Source organism: Aotus nancymaae, unplaced genomic scaffold (assembly GCF_030222135.1).
Source record: "Aotus nancymaae isolate 86718 unplaced genomic scaffold, 86718_ANA_hifiasm-v0.15.2.pri h1tg000029l, whole genome shotgun sequence".
Lineage (NCBI taxonomy): Eukaryota > Metazoa > Chordata > Mammalia > Primates > Aotidae > Aotus > Aotus nancymaae.
Genome location: NW_026988442.1, coordinates 42,087,501 through 42,109,483, shown reverse-complemented (window position 1 = coordinate 42,109,483; position 21,983 = coordinate 42,087,501). Strand labels below are relative to the sequence as shown.

Genomic DNA, 21,983 nt, shown 5'->3' with positions numbered 1-21,983 from the left:
AAGAGAGGTGCGTCAGCATGGGCACTGGGACTGGAGCTCTGAGGTCGGCTGTGACTCCGACTGCGGGTCCAAGCTCCACAGCTGTGCCATGCTGCCCAACTCCCATTGAGGGAGCAGGGAGGGGGACTTGACCCCAGAGAAGCCCGGGGGTGGAACAGGAACCCCAGGGACACCTGGGCGGGACAGAGAGGACAGCTGGATGGGCCCAGGCCTCGCCACCCCCCGAACCCCTACTGAGCCCTACTGAGCCCTCAACCCCGGCAGACCCAGCTCATCTACCCAGCTGGCCCTAAAAGCCCCCTGTCATCCTTCAGCCACTCTCCCCTGCTGCTCCATCCTGGATGGGGGTGTGCAAGATCACAGAGTTTGAGGAATCACAGACTGCGGAGCCGCTGGTTGCTGCAGGGAGCTCAGGCGGGCAGGAGAGGGTTAGCCACGGTGGAAGCCGTTCACTGGAGCGCAGGCGGGCAGGAGAGGGTTAGCTGCAGTGGAAACCATCCGCCTGGAAGCCTGGTTGGCAGGGCACCAAGGAAGCTGGCCAGTCCCCCATCGCACGCCCTGCAAGGGGGACAAGAGAATTGTTCCCATTTCACTATGATGGTGTCCTTGAACCCCAGCCTGGGACCCTGTCTCAAAACAAGCAAACGCCAAACAACAGCAACAAACCCTAGCCCCACATTCCTCTGGAGAAGGATCTGAGGTTCCCTCCGGGCTCCTTCAGGGATCCTGTGATTAACCCTTTCTCTGCTGCAACCCAGCATCTCAGCGCATGGACTTGCCGTGAGGGAGCGTCGGCAGCAAACCCATCATGGTTACCAGAGACAAGTGGGGCTGGGAGGGAAGAGAGGTTCCCTGCAGACAGATGCCGGCTGGCTTTGGGATTCCCTGGGAGGGCCCCACCCAGGACAGTGTGCCAAGCCCTGTGCTAAGGCCATGGCCACATTCCCTCACGGGGTCCCCTCAGTTAACCTTTGAGATGGGCACAGGGCTTATGTCAGAGGCTCAGACAGGGGCATGATGAGGTGGCCAAGAGCGGAGACGCAGGCCCAAGAAGCCTGTCCAGGGAGGCAGCGGCAGCCACTGCGGGGAGAGGGTTCACTTGGCCACACACGCGGTGGGGCGGGGGCCACAGAACCTGACGGGAGGTGGAGCTTCTGTGGCTTCTTCATCAGGAGCGGGAGAGGGGGAGCGTGGGCGGCTCTTATGATGGGGCATGAATGATCATCAGGGAGAATAGAGGGACTCCAGAGACACGAATTGACTTGTAAATGATTCCCTTTGCAACGTGAACTGTCTCAGGAGGTGGATGTTTCTGGTTCGGGTCTGTCGAGAGGAGCTCTAGAGGAGACGTCGCCTCCGGGACGGGTCTGTCCAGCTGAGGCTGTGTTGCTCCCGGCGCCTTTCCTGAGGTTTCAGGGAAGGGGTGGAAGGCGACTGCGCGTCTCCTTGGCGGGGCTGGCCCTAAAATCCCAGCAGAGCCCCTTCCAGCGTCTACTACCTTTCAGTGGCGGCTCATGCCAGGGCACCATATGCAAGCCCCCAAGTGACGGAGCGGACCTCCCTCTTGTCCAAGAGTCCTCGAAGAAACCGGAAAAACTAGTCCAGGCCATGACAGGAAGGTGGGGGCCAGACAGGCCTCGTGAGACGCTCCTCCTTTTGGAGTTCAGGCACAAATGACCAGCATTGGCATTAAAATTGGGCTCTTAAGCCTGACAAAACGGGCCAGGCACAGTGGCTCACGCCTAGAACCCAGCGCTTTGGGAGGCCGAGGCCAGAGGATCTCCTGAGCTCAGGAGTTCAAGACCAGCCTGGGCAACATAATGAGAGTTTATCCCTCCAAAAAAAAAAAAAAGTAGACAGGCATGGTGGCATGCACCTGTGGTCCCAGCCACTCAGGAGGTAGAGGCAGGAGGCTCACTTGAGCCAGCAGGCCCAGGCTGCACTGAGCTGTGATCGGGCTGCTGAACCCCAGCTGGGATGGAGAGGGAGACCCTGTCTCAAAAACAAAACCAAAAAACAAAAAGAACCAACAGACTGCAAGACCCTGCATGCCAGCCTGACTCTGGCATAACGTCACATGGCAAATAAGGAAAGAAAATTATTCTACCCCCGAATACGGTTGTCTGCCATATTTTGCAAAGACCCTGCAAAGCCGTCCTTTGTGGGGAAAGCTTCTGTCTGTAAGGAACCTCTGTTACAACATTTTATAACATAACGAGCCCTTTCCCCTTCAGGGCCCTCCCAATCCTAAAGAGTTAGCTGAGAGTCCAGACCTTTCAAAGGTCTACACAGGAAACTTGGCCATGTGCTGTCTTTAACAGCAGCTACCCGTGGGACTCATCTCCGCAGTAAGAACTCTGGTCTCCACAACCCCTTAGCTTAACCAGACGCCCCTTCCTACTCACCTTTAGATAACAGCCTAACTCTTTCAACCAACTGCCAATCAGAAGATCTTTGAATCCACAACCCACCCAGGGCACACAGGCCCCCACCTAGGCCCGGTAAGGCCCCATCTATGACCCATAAGCCTCCACCCCCTGCTTCGAGTTGCTCTGCCTTCCTGAAGCTGATCACAGCACAGCTCACGGGCACCAACTGAGGTCTATGTCTCCATAAAACCAAGCTGTCACCCAGCCACCCGGGACACGTGCTCAGGACACAACGAGACTGTGCCTCGGGCCGTGGTCACTGCTTTAGGCTCAGAATAAACCTCTTTAAATATTTTAGAGTTTGGCTTTTTCGGTCACACACATTTTGGGGTGAAATTCACTCCTTCACCATCCTGGCCTGCTGTGACAGCCTCGCCCTACCCAGATCTGCCCGACGAGGGCCTGGGACAGAGGGGCCTTGGGGGCCTGGCGCGGCACTGCAGGGACCCCAGGTGCCCTTCCCCACCCTTCCCTGCCCATGTCCTGCTTAGAGATCTGTTTGTGGGGTGGGTCCGGCCCGCCCCTCCTCAGGCCACAGCCACTGCCTCTGGGCCTTCAGTCCTGGAAGTCCTGGGATTCTGGGTCAGTGGCTGCAATGGAAGGCTGGGCTTGTGGTTTCAGTCACATGAGCCCAGGTCCTGCCCGCCTCCAGGCCATGCTGGCTGAAATGAGGCTGGACCCGGAGCCCCCAGGAGCTGAGGAGGAGAAGGAGGAAAGAGGTGGGAGGGAGGAGGAGAAGCTTCGGTCCCTGTCCGGGGCTCAGGCCTGGGTTCCCAGGAAGCTCAGCAGAGGTCCATTGGCAAACCCTGTACCGGCCACCCTTCCGCGCCCAGCCCACTCCCGCTGAGAGAACCCCGAGTGCCCTCGCCGAAAGCCGCTGAGCCCGTCCCTCCTCCCCAGCTTGGGGGTCCAGAGCCTGCTGGCACTGGAGCAACCCTCCCCGTGGCCACAGAGCGAGGACTCCAGGTGACCGCAGGGCTCCGGGCAGGTACGTCAGAGGCCCCCAGGAGAGGCCAGGCCATCAAGCAGCTCCAAGTGAGACAGGCAGGCTGGCTGGTTTCCTGTTTTCAGACTGTCTGGAGGGGCCGGGCGCGGTGACTCACACCTGTTATCCCAGCACTTTGGAAGGCTGAGGTGGGTGGGTCACTAGAGGCCAGGAGTTCAAGACCAGCCCGCCAACATGGCAAAACCCGTCTCTACTAAGAAAATACAAAAATTAGCTGGGCAGGGTGGTGCGCACCTGTAATCCCAGCTACTCAGGATTCTGAGGTGGGAGAATCGCTTGAACCCAGGAGGCAGAGGTTGCAGTGAGCTGAGATCGTGCCACTGCACTCCAGCCTGGGCAATAAGACAGAGACTCCGTCTCAAAAACAAAACCAGAAAAACTTGGGATCCCAATTCACTCTGCCAAAAGAAAAAGTAATAAACTGAAAGCTAAGTCGCGTGAGAAGCTGCGTTTCTTTTCGTTCCTGGCAGGCGGTTGCAGGTAGCGGGTGAGCCATCTCACAGGAGCTGCTCGCCTTATTTCTTGCAAACGCAGATTTTTGAGCGGGAGATGGGCACGTGGCTGACTCCCCTGCCTGCTCCTCTTCCCTTGCACATGGGCATTCCTGAGGCCTCCCGTGGATTTAGGGATTTTGACTGAGGGCTGCCAGGGGCAGGTCCAGTTGGCAGGGAACAGGGGCTCCAAAGTGACTTGAATGCAGGGACTATGGCACCAGCGGGGGAGGCTGAGGTCCCCAGACCAGCTCTGCAGGGAAAGCCTTTACCTTGGCCAGGCCTGAGGACCTGGGAGGGTGTCACAGGAAACCAGGAGTCAGGATCAGCATGGAACCTTCTGGAGATCAGCAAAAGCCTGGGTGGGTCCGGGCAGTGGCTGTGGGATCCCGCCAGCCTCTTCCCTGCCAGTGGGGCTAGGCTGGCATGGTGGTGCATCCTCAGGCCTCACTGGGGGACCACTCCTTCCATCGCATGTGTGAGCAGAACCCACTCAGCCCCAGGAGTCCCCCTCCAAAATCTCTCCACAGGCATCACTGTGAGGCCTCCCCAGTGATCTCTGCAGGGAGCTGAAGGGTGTACCCCAAAACTCATGTCCACCCGGCACCTGTGTGACCTTTTTTTAGAAACAGGCTCTTTGCAGATATGATTACATGATGAGGTTATCCTGGATTAGGGTGCGCCCTAAATCCAATCCAAAGTCCTAAAACCCTCTCGCCCTCCATCCCGCTTTCCTCACTTTGAACGGTGCAGCCCTCAAAAGCCTCTTTGAGAAAGGCACAGGCTGCAGACTGTGTGACTCCACGTTTCTCTTCCAGGCATGTCCTTAATCTTGGCGAAACCTCCTTCTCAGTGGATCGAGCCCTGCCTCTCGGGCTTTGTGGTCTACAGCCCTGCCCTGAGTCTTCGGTGAAGCTCTCCGGAGCGCACCCCAAAGCAAAACGAGCAGCGCCAGCCCAGAGCAGGCCCCGCCATGGGCTTCTCCCAGAGCTGGACTGGGCTGGGCTGGATGCTGACTTGGCCGTCCAGCAATACTCCAGACAGTGTGACTTTCCAAGTAAAGTCACACTCACAGGTGCCGGGGGGACATGAGTTTGGGGGTACACTCTTCAGCTCACTGCAGAGATCACTGGGGAGGTCTCACAGTGATGCCTGTGGAGAGATTTTGGAGGAGGACTCCTGGGGCTGAGTGGGTTCTGCTCACACATGTGATGGAAGGAGTGGCCCCCGCAGCGGGTCAGTCTGGACGATCAGTGTTTCTCAGTGCAGCTGCAGCTGTCTGGACCACACCTCCCGTGGATGCAGCCCGACTTGGGTCCATTCGTCTGACTTACTTTCCAGGCCTGCCTGGCCCAGGCCTGTGGGTGGCGGGGGTGGGGAGAAGCTGATTCGGTACGGCTGACCCGGCTCCTTCCTGCACCTTCCCAAGCGCCTGTGGCCTGCGAAGCTGAGCTGAGAGGTTACCTAAAGCCAGGGATGGACGGAAGGTCTGTCTTGAGGGGAGGGTGGGAGGACGGGAGCCGTGGGCCTCTGTTCCCACAGTCCTGCAGAGCCAAAATGTCCGCCGGCCAGCCCTGCTGTCTGTGAGCTTCTGGCATGGTTTGGAAACATGAGATGCCCCGTCTCTGGCCCCAGATTCCAGCCTGGGAATCCAGGAGGTGGCTGAGTCAGCTTCAGGAAAGGCTAGATCAGGGCGCCCTGGGGCTACCAGGAGGACTCTGGAGAGAGAAGTGGAAGCAAGAGGCTGCAAGAGGCAAACTGGACACTGCACTGCCCGGCCCCACACGGCAGAGGGAGCCGGTGAGCACCGCCAGCCCCACGCAGCAGAGTGAGAAGGGTGGCTGAGCTGAGTGTTAGGCACACGTAGAGGCACCGGGCTCACCTGGAGGCTTCAGGCTCAACCAGAGGCCTCCTGGACAGAAGGTCACCAACTCCACCCCAGGATACTTCCATTTCCCTGCTGGGGCGGGGTGGGGGCAGTGGGGTGGACATGTGTGTTAATTGGAGCTTTCTGGGAGTGTGGAGGACCAGCGCTGAGTATCACCGCCTGGGATCTGAGCTTGGCCGTCAGACATTAGCCCCTAGCTGTGTGTGTCCGTTTGAATTTAATGAAATAAAATGGAAAGTGCGGTTCCTCGATTTCGGGTGCTCAATAGAGGCGCCTACTGGACACAGCGGCGCACAAGTCACAGAACGCCCACTGGTGGGGTGAGCCTCTGGCACTCGCTTCCACCTTTCACGTGCCGCCTCCCAGCTGGGGAAAGCAAGGCAGGTCCCTTGGAGGGGGCGGGTGAGCTCCGAGGATCTAACTCCTAATTCAGAGCGCCCTCTGCTGGACATAAAGGAAGTGACAGCACAGAGCTGACACTAGGGGCGCTGGAGCTGTCCCTGCAGTCACGGGATGACCGGTGGTCCCAGGTGTCCCCAGGGTGAGCATGAGATTGCGAGGAGCCACACGAGGCTTCAGAGAGGAGGTGAAGCAGAGGCGTCAGGCAGAGGGAACAGCGTGGCCTGTAGGTAGATGGGGGAGCAGAGCTACGTGGGGCCAGTGCAGGAGGCGCTGGGAACGAGGGAGTGATCTGAGCAGGGCTGGATTTCGGGCAGGGGCTGTCCAGACACCCTCCTCCCCTGTGGGACTGTGGGCCAGGCCCAAGGTTCACGTTATGCTTGTCACTGTGGTCGAGACCCTCAGCTGCAGGTGACAGAAACTCAGAGCTAAAAATGAAATGTATTGATTTCATTTTTGGTTCACCCAAGCAAAAGCACAGAAGTGGACTTCAGGCTCGGCTGGATCCAGGTGTTGAAGTGTCTTCATCAGCTTGCTTCTCCCTCTCCGGGCCAGCATCATTTCCGGGCAAGGGCAGCTGCTAGCAGCTGCTGTGCTCACAGCTCAACACTACCAGGGAGAAAGCAACCCATTCCCAGAATTCCAGCCCCTCTCCTGGACAGGTGCTCCCAGGCTCCAGTCAGGCCCAGGTGAGGCACTCACCCCCGAGCCACAGGGACTGAGGAGGGACGCCCTGAAAATATCAGGAGTGCGGTCACTCGGCTGAAAGGAACTTCGTGCCAGGCAGTCAGCAGGGTGGGTCACCCAAGACACATGTCAAGCCACGTGGAAGGGTAGGGGAGTCCCTGTGGCCCTCCCTGTGCTGGGACAGGCGCTCCCCTGGGGAGAGGCTGCTGTTTGCAAGAGCAGATGAAGGCAGCAGCGTCTTTCACTAGCGCAGAACTCAGCACCCGGCACGCCTCCCTGCAGCACCGCCCCACCCCACATCCCACTCTCCGGAGCTGGCCCTGCACCCGCTCCTTCCTGCCCCACCTGCGGCCCTGCCCAGGCACCTGGCCTGGGCACATCCAGCCATTGTGGGCCCTCCCTCTCTGGGTCACCTGCAGCTCTGGCTGTGAAGTCTGAGCCTGCAGGTGCATATCTGTGTCACCTGCTCATGCTGGCTCCTCTCTGGTCCTCCTCTGGCACAGTCCCCTCCCTGGTTTCTAGCCAGAGTCATCCCCATGGCCCCCTCTTTGAAGACCTCTCTGGTAGAGCCCCAGAGTCCTGGTGGCATCTGTGACTGCTCTGGTGTTTTGCAGATCCAGGGCTGGCCTCACAGGATATGACCCCAGCCATCCCACAGCGAGGGCCCCACACCCAGAGGCTGCTGTAGTCGCCATCTTGATATGAACACTGTTGTCTTTGAATTTGTGAGCGCCATCTAATGAGACGGTGGCACGCGCCTGCACTTGGGGTCTGGGAGCCTGGCTTGGCACAGCCCTCCTTCCCTCCTCCCAGGAATGGCCCTTGGCCACCCAGTGACTCCTGCCAACCCTCATCCCAGCAGGGATCTGGGTGTGAGCACAGAGGGGTCAGGGGCATGGCCCATGCACAGAGCCACAGGAACGAGCTCAGGTGCCGGTGAGAATCTCCCCTCCCGCTGCCCAAGAGCACATGACGTTAAAAAGCAAATAAAAACACCATCGCAGGTGCAGAGAGGGATGCTGGGAGGAAGGAAAGCGCCTTCTCTTGCTGTTTTTTCACCCTGCCCTGCCGGGACCCCGCCTGGCCCCCAGGTGAGGCCTCCCCTCAACAGAGCAGAGCCCGGTAGGCACGTCTTGCGACAGCGCCCACGTCATCTCCCTGCTGAGGGTGGCCCCTGCCATCCATGCCACTGCAGCATGCTCCAATCTGCTCCCTGAGCCTCCGCGTCGGGGCCAACACTCTGAAGACATCGGCCCCAGACCACTGGGCACTGGTCCTCACAGGCAGACGACAGTTCTCTAAGGTGGGAGAAAAGGCTCTTGGCGAAATGGAGTTCAGACAGCCCCGCTCTGACTCCTGGAAAAGCAGGGAGGGAGCCGAGGCCTGGGGACAGCAGGGCCCGGCTGGCGGCTTTCCTGTTCAGGCTGTGCTGCTGGCGCCTGGGGACGCCACACCAACGGAGCAGGGCCGAGGACCGGGCAGGTGCCAGGGCTCAGGAGCAGGTTAAAGTTCAGGGAGCTGCCGGAGGAGCTATGTGGCCTGGGCACTCCCATCAACTTCTCCGAGGCTTAGTTGCCCCAGTAACCAAGAGCTGCTTGTACACCCATCAGTTCTCTAGATGCAACACAGAGCCTCCTTCACATGCCGGGCTGTCTTCCCAGCACCTGCTCTCGGCAGTGGACACGGAGGGCCCTGCTCAGGGAGCCGACCCTCCGGTAGGCAGGCAGGTGCTGCCGTGTCCTGCCTCCTGCTGTCCGCCCACCTGGGGCACCCTGCCGGCCTGCCTGCGCCCTCAGTTGGCGAGTGCCTGCCTGTCCTGAGTCTCTGGGCTCCTCTCTGTCCTGCCCCCATCACAGCTCGGAGCCGCAGTGACCCATTTACCTCCGTGTCCCATCTGGGTGCAGGAGCAGCAGCACCCGACCTGCCCCTCCCCAGGTGTGGGGAACAGCAGGTGCCCGGTGGAGTGGATGATGCTTCGCAGGGCTTTGGAAGATCCCAGCGCCAGGAGCTCTGGTGGGCACGGGCCGCCTCGTGCCCCCGAACCCCACACACGTAGTAAGTATGTGTTCGGTTCACACTCGTGGGGTGACTGGTCCAGTGAGGAACTTACGGAGAGGAGGCGTGAAGCCCGCTGAGTGCCGTCATCACGGGAGGCGTGTCAGCGCTCTCCCGAGGCCAGGGAGGCAGGAGCACCAGCCGGTCTCATCGGGGACAAGGCAGCACCACCAGAGTGCAGCACGTCGGGGGCGGGGGGGCACTTCTGGCAGGAGACCTGCCGGCCGCGATGAGCCCCGGGGTTGAGCTGCGGGAGGAGATGAGGGCCCGAGACCGCGTGTGTGGAGAGGTGGCTGCGTGAGTGGCTGATGCCCACCGAGGCAGATGGGTGTCTTGGTCGAGAGCCCCCGGAGGCCAGCTGCAGGGTGGGCTGTGCCCAGCACTCAGGAGGGGTTTGGTTCAGCCGAGGATCATCTGAATTCAGCGCCCACGGTGTCTGGACCCTGCACCCAGCTCAGAAACCTCCTCTTGGCTGGAGGTTTGGGTGCGGCTTCCTTCGGGGCCCTCTGACAACATCAGCAAAATGGCCAGTGTAAGCGCCCAGGGATTCCACGGGCAAGAGCCTCCTGCCAGGCGTCTGCACACGTGTTGGGGCCAGGACACTCAGTGCATGAGGCTGGAGCCCACACGCTCCCTGGAGTGGGACAAGGTGGGTGGATGGTGGGTGCTGATACTCAGTAGCACTGAGGGTCCCCAAAGTGCGGTTTCCCGACAAGTGAGATGCAAGGGCGGCTGGCAGAGACAGAGACTCATCCCGGACACACACGGGCAGGCATCTGGAGGGCTCCCTCTCTGAGGGGTTTGGAGGGGTGGTTTCTGCTTCCCACCTTATATCCTTTGAGTGCAAAGAGAGGTTTTTTAGCCATGTGCTGATATGACTTCGAAATAAATAAAAACCCAAAGCTTTTTAATGCCAGAAATGCTTAGATAATCCCTTACCACCTGGAGGTACTGCTGGGACGGGTGATGCCTGGAGGGGTTTATGTCGGGGGAAGGCATGCTGCTGCGGGGGAGAGGGTGCTGCCGGGGGCAGGGGGTGCTGCGGCAGGGAGGGGGTGCTGCTGGCAGGGAGGGGGTGCTGCTGGCAGGGAGGGGGTGCTGCCGGGGGCAGGGGGTGCTGCGGCAGGGAGGGGGTGCTGCGGAAGGGAGGGGGTGCTGCAGCAGGGAGGGGGTGCTGCTGGCAGGGAGGGGGTGCTGCGGCAGGGAGGGGGTGCTGGGGCAGGGAGGGGGTGCTGCGGCAGGGAAGGGGTGCTGCGGCAGGGAGGGGGTGCTGCTGGCAGGGAGGGGGTGCTGGGGCAGGGAGGGGGTGCTGCCGGTTGCTGGTAGGAGGCTCTTGGATGAGCAACAGGTTCCCTGAGCAAGAGGGTTCCCGTCTGAAGGAGGCAGCCCACGTGGGATGGACTCTCGTCTGTCATTGAGGGCTCAGACTTGGAAATGGCAGATGTGGTCTCAAGACCGCTGGGCCACTCAGAGAAGTCAGCAAACCCTCTGATCTGTTTCATGAGGAGCTGCCTGCTCCCTGTGAGGGAGAAACAGTTGGCCTCTGACAGTGCTGGGTCACCTCCCTTCGCCTGGTCGAGAGCTGGGCTGGGGTGTGAGCCTGGGCAGGCCGGGCAGTGGATGGGGCCCTCCAAGCTTACAGGCAGCTCGACTCCTGGCTTCCTGTGACACCCTCCCAGGTCCTCAGGCCTGGTCAAGGGAATGGCTTTCACCCCAGAGCTGGTCTGGGGACCTCAGCCTCCCCCACTGGTGCCACCGTCCTTGCATTCGAGTCACTCCGGGGTGCTCTGTTCCCGCCAACTGGCCCTGTGCAGCCTCAGTCTCCCTTCGTGTCAGCATCAGCATGGAGCCTTCTGGAGTTCAGGGCAAAAGCCTGGGTGGGTCCGGGCAGTGGCTGTGGGATCCCGCCAGCCTCTTCCCTGCCAGTGGGGCTGGCATGTGGCGCGTCCTCAGGCCTCACTGGGGGACCACTCCTTCCATCACATTCGTGAGCAGAACCCACTCAGCCCCAGGAGTCCCCCTCCAAAATCTCTCCACAGCCATCACTGTGAGACCTCCCCAGTGATCTCTGCAGTGAGCTGAAGAGTGTACCCCAAAACTCATGTCCACCCGGCACCTGTGTGACTTTATTTTAAAACACATTCTTTGCAGATGTGATTACATGATAATGAGGTTATCCTGGATTAGGGTGCACCCTAAATCCAATGATGGGTGTCCTTATAAGAAGAGACACAGACAGAGGAAGAGGCCAGGAGGCAACGGAGGCGAGGAGGAAGACAAGGAAGGACTGCGGCCTCCATCGGAGGCTGAAGGAGGTGGGAGAGCCTCCCTGACGGCCCTCGCCTCCATGTCAGCCCAGCGATGCTGACCTGAGACTTCTGGCCTCCAGGACCGGGAGAGAATACATTTCAGTTACCTAAGCTCCCCAGTTTCTGGTACTTTGTTACAACAGCTCCAAAACACAAAAACATCCCCAGGGTCCTGCACTGCTGGCACTGGGCCATGGGAGAAGGCCCCCAGGCTCTGAGTGGCCACTTCCTGCACGGCCAGTGCAGCCTCCGGTGACTGCCTGGGCACTTGTAGGCAAAGGCAGCAGGTCACAACCAGCGTTGATGGAGCCCTGGCCCGATGCCAAGGGCTGCAGGCCCAGTTTCTTCCACGCGCTCATCCTGTGAGAGGGGAGTGTTACCTGCCACGGAGGACAGGAGGCCTGAGGCTGAAGGTCCTGTAACTGGCTGTGTGGCTCTCAGCTCCAGTGGTGACCACTGCACTGTCCTGCCTAAGGGATGTGAGCCATGGGAGAAGACAGACAGGGGCTGTGAGAATCTGAGCATCTACTCTGACCACCCAGACACCCCCAGCTGCAGTCACGGCCGCCAAGCAGTTCAGTGTCCTGGGAAGCGGGCACTCAGGCCCTGCCCGCCTCATCACACAGAGGCGGGTGGCAGGGTGCCTCCAGGAGCCCCGCTGGACCTACAATCCCCACACATCTTCTCCATGTCTTTTTCACATCTACCCCAAATGCACGGATTTCATGTTGGCCTGAGCTGCGCATGGCCCAAGCTGCGCATGGCCCAAGCATATCAAAGTCCCAGTGCATCCAGATTCAGCCCCAGGGCACCAGACCTCCCCAGCTCTGTTCCAGAGAAACACGCCCAGCCTGCTTTCCCCAGCTTTAGGCGAGGCAGGGCCCAGGGAGGCCTGGTGAGGGGCCACCTGAGCAGTGCTGGACATTTGGAGCAGCAGTGCTCTGTGGCGGACGTTTCCATCTCCTCCTGCAGCAGCGAAGGGCTGTCTGCTGAGCCACCGATGTGGATGTCCAGGCGTGGAGCTGTCTTGGGACTCCGCTGCCATCCCTGCTGTCACTGCTCCCCCTGCTTAGTGCCTCTGCCCGGGCCCACTTTGTGGAACACTCCTTTGCCGTCTGCCTGCCTGACACCCCAGTCCAGGTCTTTCTCCTTCAGCGGGACCCAGATCCAGGCCACGTGAAGATGTTACGCCTGCCAGAGCTGGAAAGAAAAAGATGAAACTGGAAGGCTCTGCAGGGAGTTGGCCACAGGGGTGGCGGGACTGGACACTGGCTCCAGGAAGCGAAATTCAACACCTGACCCGAGGGGCGTCCAGGCTGGGGATGCTGACGGGTTAGGACATGAGAACTGGGCTCTCCTCGCACAGGGTAGCCAAGAAGGGGCTGTCCATCCTCGAACGAAGACCGGAAGTCCCGGTGCCCGGCCTAGGCCAGGGCACAGAGCACTGCCGTAGGGTCTGTTCTTCCCGGTGATGAAATCGGGGTCAAGAATCTAATATGCGAAATTGGTTATGAGCCCGCGAGCCTCTTGCAGGCTCAGGGCGGCACCCACCGGGCCCAGGGCTCCGTGGCGGCTTGAGGCCAGGCCGCAAAGCGAACAAAGCCCGCAGGTCCCGTGGCAAGGGCCGGAGTGCGCGCCCCGGAACACGCAGGGGCTGCGGGCGGGCAGGTGTTTGCGCGCGGGGCGGGGCGGGCAGGGCGGACTGGCCTCGGACCGACCGGAGCAGCGTTTAGTCTTCGGACCGTGGGGAAAACCACAGAGGCCCCAGTGCCCATAGCGCGTCGGGAGCTGCGTGGTGGCCGTGGCAGGGGCGGGCGCACTTGGGGCAGCAGCCTGCCAGCCCCTTCCCGCCAGGCCCTCCGGCGCCGCTGGACGCGCCCCACGTGACTTCCCCGGCTGGCGGCTGCCCCGCCGCGCGAGACTGGGACCTGGGAACAAAATCCGTCCCGTGAGACCGCAGCGCGCAAGCGCGAAGCGTGGCGGCTGGTCGCGCTCCCGGCCTGCCCCGCGCGCGCGCTGACGCCGCGTAGGCTCATCCTCCGCCGCCGCCGCCGCCGCTACTGCGGCCGCCATTGGAGTCGACGCCTTCTCAGCGCGTCCGCGCCCCGGGCTCACCACCGCCGCCGCCGCCGCCGCCTCGCCAGGGGCCCGCGCGCCAGCAGCTGCCGCCGCCGCCGCCGCCGCCCGGCCGGCGCCCGGGGAGTTGGCGGCGGGGCCCGGGGCCGCGCAAGCGAGGGTGACAGGCCCGGCCTGTCGGGGAGGCCCGAGCCGGCGGGCGCCCCCGCCCCGCGCCGAGCCGTTCATGAAGCATGTCGGCCACCAGTGTGGACGCCCAGGTAGCGCGGCCGGGTTAAGGGGGCCGGGGTGGGGTCCCGAGGCTGGAGCGCGGGGGCCGGGGTCGCGCGTAGCCGCGCCGCCGGCGGGAGCGCGGTTCTCCGGTGAATAACTGTGCGTTTCCCTCTCCCCCGGGCTGTGCGGCCCCCGCGTCCCGGCCCGCGGCGCTGCAGAGAACGAAAGGACAAGACAATAAAGGTGAGCGGAGTCCCGGGACGGCCGGCGCGGGCTGGAGTGGAGGAGGACGGGGCAGGAACGGTCCCGGAAGCTGCGTCTGGAACCGGAAACGTTCTCTCTTCCGCCAGCTTCGGGGAGATAACGCTTGAGGTTGTCGACGGTTCTGGGAGACTCGACAGGTGGAGGACGGGGTTCTCGGGAGCCGTGCGGGCCCCGCTCTCCCGCCGCGGGGTCGTGGGTTTCCTTGGGGAGCGGAGGCAGGAGCGGGGGCCTGGCCGGGGACATGGCGGCCAGGGCGGGCGCCTCACCCGCCGTCGCAGCCCGTGTTCCGAGGCCGTTCGCATCTCCGCGGCCGCCGGGCTTGGAATAAAGCCCCGGAGCGTGCACTCGCGAAAAGTGTTGTGACGCTGCGCGTTTACTTGGAACACATTTTTGGCCGCTGTGTGTGAGCGCAGGTGTAAGCACACACGGTTCATCGTGCTTTAAGATCGGGAAAGGCCCGGCACTTTATTTACCTTTGCTTCCTTTTTCTGGCTGAGCGTAATTACAGTGGGAAGGTGAGTGGTGTGAAAGGAAAATAAATCGGGCCCCCCAAGTCGCTGATCCAAATGGGGAACTGCTCAGGGCAGACGTGCCTCCCTCGCAATTCGGCCCCAGGGAAGTTCCTGGTGCACAAAGGACAGAACTCACAGTCCCCCCTCATGCGTATCTGATTGCTTCCTTTGGAAAGGCTAATTAGGAACTGGACAGAATGCAGCCTCGTGTCTCTTCTCTACCCGTGACCTGGAAGCCTTCTCCCTGCCGCAGGTTGTCCCACCTCTCCAGACCAAACCAATCATAATTACATGGTGGTTCTCATGCCTCCCTGACGTGTGGAACTAAGCTGTGTCGCCACCACTTGGGGGCACGTGTCGTTGGGACCTCCTGAGGCTGTGTCATGGGAGTGTCTTCACCTTTGGCAAGATAAACTTTCAAAATTGACGGAGACCTGCCTGAGATATTTGCGGTTCACTGTGGAGAGTCAGATAACAGCTCCCAACATTCAGTGGCAGCCCCTTCCCGCTGAGTTTTCTCCCTCAGGTCTCCGTACATTCGGGCACGCGTTCTGCGTTTGCGCTTTTGTGGGCTCCACTTCCGCTTGCCACACTTGGTCTTCTCAGACCATGTCAGTTTCACCCTGGTTATGAGTTCTTTGCATTGCGTGTTCGCACTTAATTTGGTCAATCTCACTAAATTATGATTAAGCCTTTATTTAAAATTTAACCCGAATCGTTCAAAGTTTCGCATCACCCTTCTAATTGTGTAAACATCATTCTATACTGGTTGTACTCTTTTAAAATAAAAGTATAATTTCTACTAGAAATAGATGGAAATGGACTTATTAACTTTGATTTCCATGCTTAAAAGTAATCTTTTAAAATTTGAGGGTAATATCTTGCAACTTTTTGTTCTAGTACAAAATGGTTCCTTACATCAGAAGGATACAGTTCATGACGGTGACTTTGAGCCCTACCTTACTGGACAGTCAAATCAGGTGAGTTTATTTTGTTAGCATGTGTTTGTTTTTAAGTTGGTTTTAATTGTTTTGTAACACACCTTTACTCTCATTTCGGATTATTATCCTAAACAACGAAGCGGCAGACTAAAGTATTAGAAATGATAAAATGCTCATGAAGATGCGCCTCCCATTGGCCTGGGGGCATGAGGGGTGACAATGATTTTCCCTGTGGAGGAGGTAGCATCCTGCTGGGGTCGGAATGCAGACAGTTCTGGTTGGTTCCAGTGTTTGTGGGTCAGTGATGTCGTGCCTTTGACACGGTGGAGGTGTGTTACATGTGTGTTTCTAAAGCTTCCTGGTTATTTTTTAGCTCTGGATGATTTGAATTGTGGTCTGGGAAAGCAGCTAAGAGCTGGACTGTGGAGCCAGACGCTGCCTGGGTTTCAGTCTTTTTTTTTTAGTCGGAGTCTTGCTCTTGTCACCCAGGCTGGAGTGCAGTGACCAGTCTCGGCTCACTGCAACCTCCGCCTCCCAGGTTCAAGCAATTCTCCTGCCTCAGCCTCCTGAGTAGCTGGGACTACAGGCGTCTGCTACCACACCTGGCAATTTTTTGTATTTTTAGTGGAGATGCGGATTTTACCATGTTGGCCAGGCTGATCTTGAACTCCTGATCTTAGTTGACCTACCCGCCTTGGCCTTCCAAAGTGCTGGGATTACAGTTGTGAGCCACCGCGCCCAGCTTGGTTTCAGTTTTAACTCCACCACTGACTGGCCTGTGTCGGGTGGCTTGCCTTCTCTTGCCTCAATTTCCTTTTCTGTGGAACAGAGAGAGCAGTAACTCTTTGTGGAATTGTTGGGAGGGTGACATCAGATGGTGCGCAGAACACGCTGAGATAGTACCTGATACAGCAGGGCCACTGAGTCATGGCTGCCCTGTTTTCTTAGTTGATTCCGGCTTTCTCTGCCTTGGCACGGTGGACATTTTGCACGGGAACATTCTCTTTTGGGGGCTGTCCTGTTGATTGTGGGACGTTTAGCAGCCCCCTTGGCTTCCCACCCACTAGATGCCATTAGCAACTCCCTCTCCTCCCCCAGCTGTGACAAGCAAAACTGTCTTGCAGATGTTTTCTGGGGGATAAAATTGCCCTGGTTAAAATCTACTGGGAGCCGCGCGCTCCTCTGTGCTCCTGTTGCAGCAAGACTCCTGAGAAGCGGTGTCTGGTTAAGAGTCCAGCTCGGGAACCAGACTGCTCTGCCTCACTTTCCTGCCTCCAGGCCGGTAGCTTGGACAAGGGGCTGCCCCTCACTTTGGCCCCGTGGGGCAGCACACAGCAGGTGCTCCAGTGCTCCATCTCCTGAGCTTGAAGTAAACCTTAGCTACCGGGCATGTTTGCATTAAAGTAAAACCAGGCTTCACCTCACCTCTGTGCAGGAATAAAACTAGTCTGCTCTTTTCTAAGTCGTCTTAGAACTTCGTAGAATGTTCCTTCATCCCCCTCGGTCCTCCTGCACTTGGCTAATCAAGCGGCTTAGAGACCAAGAAACCTTTTACGGATGGAGCCTTGACAGCCCCGCCCCCACCCCACCCTGCTTTTGTTTCTTTGCTGCCATCGGAGAATCTGTCCCTCCTCTGAGCAGAACTGACTTGGCCTCAGTGATGGGCTTTTGGATAGAGGTAGTGGCAGGAAGTTAAATGAACTGGTTTTTTTTAAATGTTGTGTTTTCTACTGTTCTTATGATTTTAATACTTGAATAGTATCATGTACTGAATTTTAGCCAATAAAGGGGGAAGGATGTTGCTTCAGTACACGTGAAAATATGTCTGTGTGTTTTGGAAACAGGGCCTGCTCTGTTACCCAAGCTAGAGTTCAGGGGCATGATCGTAGCTCACTGCAGCCTCAAATTCCTGGGCTTAAGCAATCCTTTTGCCTCAGCCTCCCGAATAGCTGGGACTACAGGCGTGCACCACCATACCTGGTGATTGATTGATTGATTGTAGACACAGGGTGGGTCTCTCTATGTTGCCCAGGCTGGTTTTGAACTTCTGGGCTCAAGTGATCTTCCTGCTTTGGTCTCCCAGAGTGTTAGGATTACAGGTATGAGCCACCATGCCCAGCCAAAAATATTTTTATAAAGTCAGAGCTTTTTTGCGGTTTGGGAAAATTTCTTTAAAAATGGATTAGATTATTTTTATGTTAATGGGCATTTTAGCGCCATATTTAGAGTGTACAGTAGAGTTTCATAGCTGTTGATTTACCCAGGCATACCTCTGGAGCCGTGAGCATAGTTAAGATAGTGAACATACCATTAGCTCTGGGTCTTTTTTTTGTTTTTTTGAAGACACGTCTCACTCTGTTTCCCAGGCTGGAGTGCATGGTGCGATCACGGCTCACTGCAGCCTCGACTTCGTGGGCTCAGGTGATTCTCCTACCTTAGCCTCCCAAGTAGCTGGGACTATAGGTGTGTGCCACTCTGCCCAGCTAATTTTTAAATTTTTAGTAGACACGAAGTCTTGCTCTGTTGCCCAGGTTGGTCTTGAACTCCTGGGTTCAAGCAATCCGCACACATCAGCCTCCCAAAGTGCTGGGATTATAGGCATGAGCCACTGTGCCCAGCCTAACCCTGGGTGCTCAAAAAAGAAGAATCGAGATATGGTTTGTAGTAGCCAATTAGAGGCTACTGTGGTTCTTGAATTTTGTGTGAAACTATAATACTTAGAATGGTTTAGAAAGTCTTAGGAGAATGCCTGCCGGTTAGATTGGTTTAATTTGTAATGGGCCATGATGGGTTGTTGCCGTGTGGTGGTCCTTCCCTTAGGGAGGCCTCACTCTCCGTGCTGTACTTCTGGGGCTAGAGTTTCAGTCCTAGTTGCCCTTGCAGCGCCTGCAACTGTAACTGCTCAGCCTCTGTCTTCTGGTCTATGACCTGAATGGGAGTTAGGAGAGCAGAGGAGCTGGGCGTGAAGGTCTCTGGGTTGGGCTTGATTGTTGTGATTTCCTCTTTTGAGGCTTTGCTTGCTCAGGGACATCTGGTTTCCCAGTTCTCTTGTTGTCTGAAAGGAAAGACTGTGAAATGACCCAGAGCATTTCCTGCTCAGCGTTTAGAAGGCACTGTCTCTGTGTGATGCCCAAGTTGGGAATAGATGCTGCCGGCCCCTCAGGCCTCCTGCGCGCTCGCTGATGGACAGACTGAGTGTGTTTGCTGTGACCTCACTGACAGAAATTCCCAAGGCCACCTGTACTTGTGCTGCCGATGACGATTCAGTCAACAGCAGACCACATGTGTGATAGTGGTCCCCTAAGATTATGATGCTGCTGAAAAATTCCTGTCACCTGGTGGTGTTGGAGCCACCATAATGTTACAGGGCAGCGTATTCCTCCTGTGCTTGTGGTGATGCAGCCGGTGTGACCAAGCCCACTGCCCCAGTCAGAGCAGAGCGCGGCCCGCACAGTTACACACAGTGTATAATGCTTGAAGTTGATGATAAGTGTGACTGCTTTACATACTTACTATACTCTTAAGAGTGTGTTCTACCTACTTACTAGAAAACAAAACTAACTGTAAAGCAGCCTCAGGCAGGTTCTTCAGGAGGAATCCAGAAGAAGCCATTGGTGTCACGGGAAATGACAGCTCCATGCATGTTACTGCTCCGAAGACCTTCCAGGGGACAAGATGTGGAGGTGGAAGGCAGGGAAAGGATGACCCTGACCCTGTCTAGGCCTAGGCTAATGTGTGTGTTTGTGTCGCTGGGTTTTTGGGGTTTTTTTTTTTTTTTTTTTTTTTTTAAAGGCAGGGTCTTTCCCTCATCCAGGCAGAGAAACAGTGGTGACTCATTGCAGCCTTGACCTCCTGAGCCAAGTGATCTTCCTGCCTCATTTTTTATTTTTTTGTAGAGATGAGCTCTCACTCTGTTACCTGGGCTGGTCTCGAAATCCTGGGCTGAAGCAGTCCTGCCTCAGCCTCCCAGGGTGCTGGAATTGCGGGCATGAGCCACTGTGCCAGGCCATGTCTTCGTTTTCAACGAAAAAGTTAAAAAAAAATTAATAGAAAAAAGCTTATGGAATAAGGATAAAACGAAAAATATTTTTGTACAGCTATATGATGTATTTGTGTTTTAAGCTGTTATTACAGAAGAGTCAAAAACTGAAAGCTTTTAAAAAAGTAGTTCGTAAAGTAAAACAAGCTGTAGTAAGCTAAGGTTTATTATTGAAGAAAGGACAATTTAAAAATGTAGTGTAGTCTGAGTGCACAGTGTTTATGAAGTCCACAGTGGTGTCCAGGAAGGACCCAACCTTCGCTTTCACCCACTGACTCATCCAGAGCATGTTCAGTCCTACCTGCTCCGTTCACCGTGAGTGCCCTCTGCGGGCGTCCTGCTCCGTTCACCGGGAGTGCCCTCTGCGGGCGTCCCGTCCTTTATCTCTTACACCTTATTTTTACTGTGCCTTTTCTACATTTAGACACACAGGTACTTACCGACGTTACAGTTACTTCCAGTATTCAGTACAGTTGCACGTGGTACAGGTGACAGCCTCGGTGTGTAGCAGGGACACTGCCTCCACACTCACGTCTCCTTTTGTGTGAGTACACCGATCACACAGTGACGAAGTTGCTCATCAGGTTTTGGGTGTTTTTTTCACTGAACACAGTTCCTTATCGGCGTTCATGAGTTCCTTGAGAACAGCCTGGAGATGCTCGGCGCAGGGCTTCCTGCTGCGTACGGGCAGCTCTGCTGGGCCCAGGGTGACCTGAGGCCAGCAGGGGAGTATCAGTTTCTTGTGGCTACATCTAAAAATATGGGCTTCCTTAAACCACGCAGTGGCAGTGCCTGCTAAGCAGGCATTTGCCATCACAGCAGCCTCCCAGAAACACAGCTGGAAGGCATAGTGGGCTCTCAACATGCTTCTTATTGGCCAGTTGCTGGAACAAATGCAGAGATTCTGTCAGGAACTGCTGTCCCTGCATATTGCTACCAGCCGAGGGTCTGAAATTGCAGTCTCAGAAGGATGAGCCCTGAGAAATGAGCAGTCGAGTAAGTAAACGAGGGTTTTTCAGTGATTTTCCTGTCACATTTTCTGTGTCTCCTGAGGCTTCTGCTGAGGAACCGCAGGTCACGCCGGGAGGCCCGTTCCCAGTCCTGGGTCACCGTTCGTTCCCAGGAGCCACGTCACTCCCTCACCTCTCAGCAGTGCCCTGGAGACTTTTCCCTTTACGGAATGTCCTGTTTTGTTGTTTATTTTTAATTAAGCAGAGGCTTCTGAAGGAATCCTTTCTGCTTCTCCCTCTCGTCCCTCCTCTTGGTCATTTCAGTTCCAAGTTACTTTTTTGTTTGTAACACTGAAAGCATTTGAATAATTTCAGATTTCTTTCCATTTCAGAAAAGTTGATACAGGAGGGAAACATTGTAACTTCAACTTAAATGAGTCTGGTTCTGGTCATTCTGATGGGAGTTTCTTTTTTTGTAATGTGGTTAAATTTGAGTAAGTATATAAAACTGCTCTTAGTTATAGAGTTAGGGCTTCTTTGTGTTTTACTGTTTAGATTTTTGAATGACCTGGTGATAATATTCCCTGATTATTTAAAGTTTCTTTAATTATTTGAGGTGTCTATTTTGTTTATCCTTTTTTTTCCAGTTAGTCACAGGAGGAGGCTTAAGAATCTAAAGTTGTATTTTTCTTTGTCAGGGGACTCCAATTTTGCCTTGAAAATTTCTTAGTCTTTCTTCTTTTTTTTTTTTTGAGTTAGAGTTTCACTCTTGTTGCCCAGGCTAGAGTGCAGTGGTACAACCTCTGCCGCCTGGGTTCAAGTGATTCTCCTGCCTCAGCCTCCCAAATGGCTGGCATTACAGGCATGTGCCACCACACCCATTAATGTTGTATTTTTAGTAGAGACGGGTTTCACCGTGTTGGCTATGCTGGTCTTGAACTCCTTACCTCAGGTGATCTACCCACCTCGGCCTCCCAAAGTGCTGGGATTACAGGCCTGAGCCACTGCCTGGCTGAAAATGCATTAGCCTTTCTTACATGAGGTCTTAAGTTCACCGTGGGGGCTGCAGTGAGATACGCAGGATGCGGACGTGCACAACAGTCTTCTGTGGAGGCGGCTGCCGAGTAGCAGGATAAGGAGATGCTTTTGCCTGTGTCATCCTTTAAAGGTCTGTTTATGCTGCTCATTTACCAGGACCAAAATGACGTTTGCTCAGAGGTAGTAATGTGTGAAGGACAAGCTTAGAATTTGTTCTTACGACTTCAGTTAATGCAGCTACATCCCTGAGCAGTAACCTTTCACACTCGTAACTCGGTACGCACAGAGCCATGGCGCTGAGCGATGTTTAGGAGCAGCACAGCTCGTCCAGCACTTGGTAGTGAGTGAGCAGGGGTGTGCCTGTGCCTGGCTGTGCCTGAGACAGAGGGAGATCAGAGGCTCTGAAGGGAGGCTTCGTGCGATTTACAGGCAGCCCACACTGTGCATTTCCAGGACACCTTTGAAGTCAGTTGCTGTAAGTTTAGACCAGAATAGGTGTCTCCCACCACTGTGACTGGGACCAGGAGTGGGACAGCTTGCCTTATCAGGAAAGGAGTGTGGAGCAGCAGCCTGACATGTGGATCATAAAGAAGGCACAGGACAGTATTTCCAGGTTTTCTTATTACAGGATGACTTACTTCAAATAGCTTTACAGTCTAACTTGCTGCTTTACTCTCAGAATTTTG

The 21,983-nt window shown here is 56.5% G+C and overlaps 1 protein-coding gene across 5 annotated transcripts in view; it reads left to right on the top strand.

The window, feature by feature from the left end:
• The first annotated feature begins 13,310 nt into the window (after positions 1 to 13,310).
• YTHDF1 (YTH N6-methyladenosine RNA binding protein F1) overlaps positions 13,311 to 21,983 on the top strand; it is an 18,967-nt gene continuing 10,294 nt past the window's right edge. The window contains exons 1-3 of one of the 5 annotated variants that reach the window (XM_021672462.2): positions 13,311 to 13,600; positions 13,772 to 13,796; positions 15,230 to 15,309. In XM_021672462.2, the coding sequence (XP_021528137.2) occupies positions 13,574 to 13,600; positions 13,772 to 13,796; positions 15,230 to 15,309 (132 nt within the window). In that variant the 5' untranslated portion in view covers positions 13,311 to 13,573. The other 4 variants (XM_012440451.3, XM_012440450.3, XM_012440453.3 and 1 more) reach the window with 4 other exon arrangements.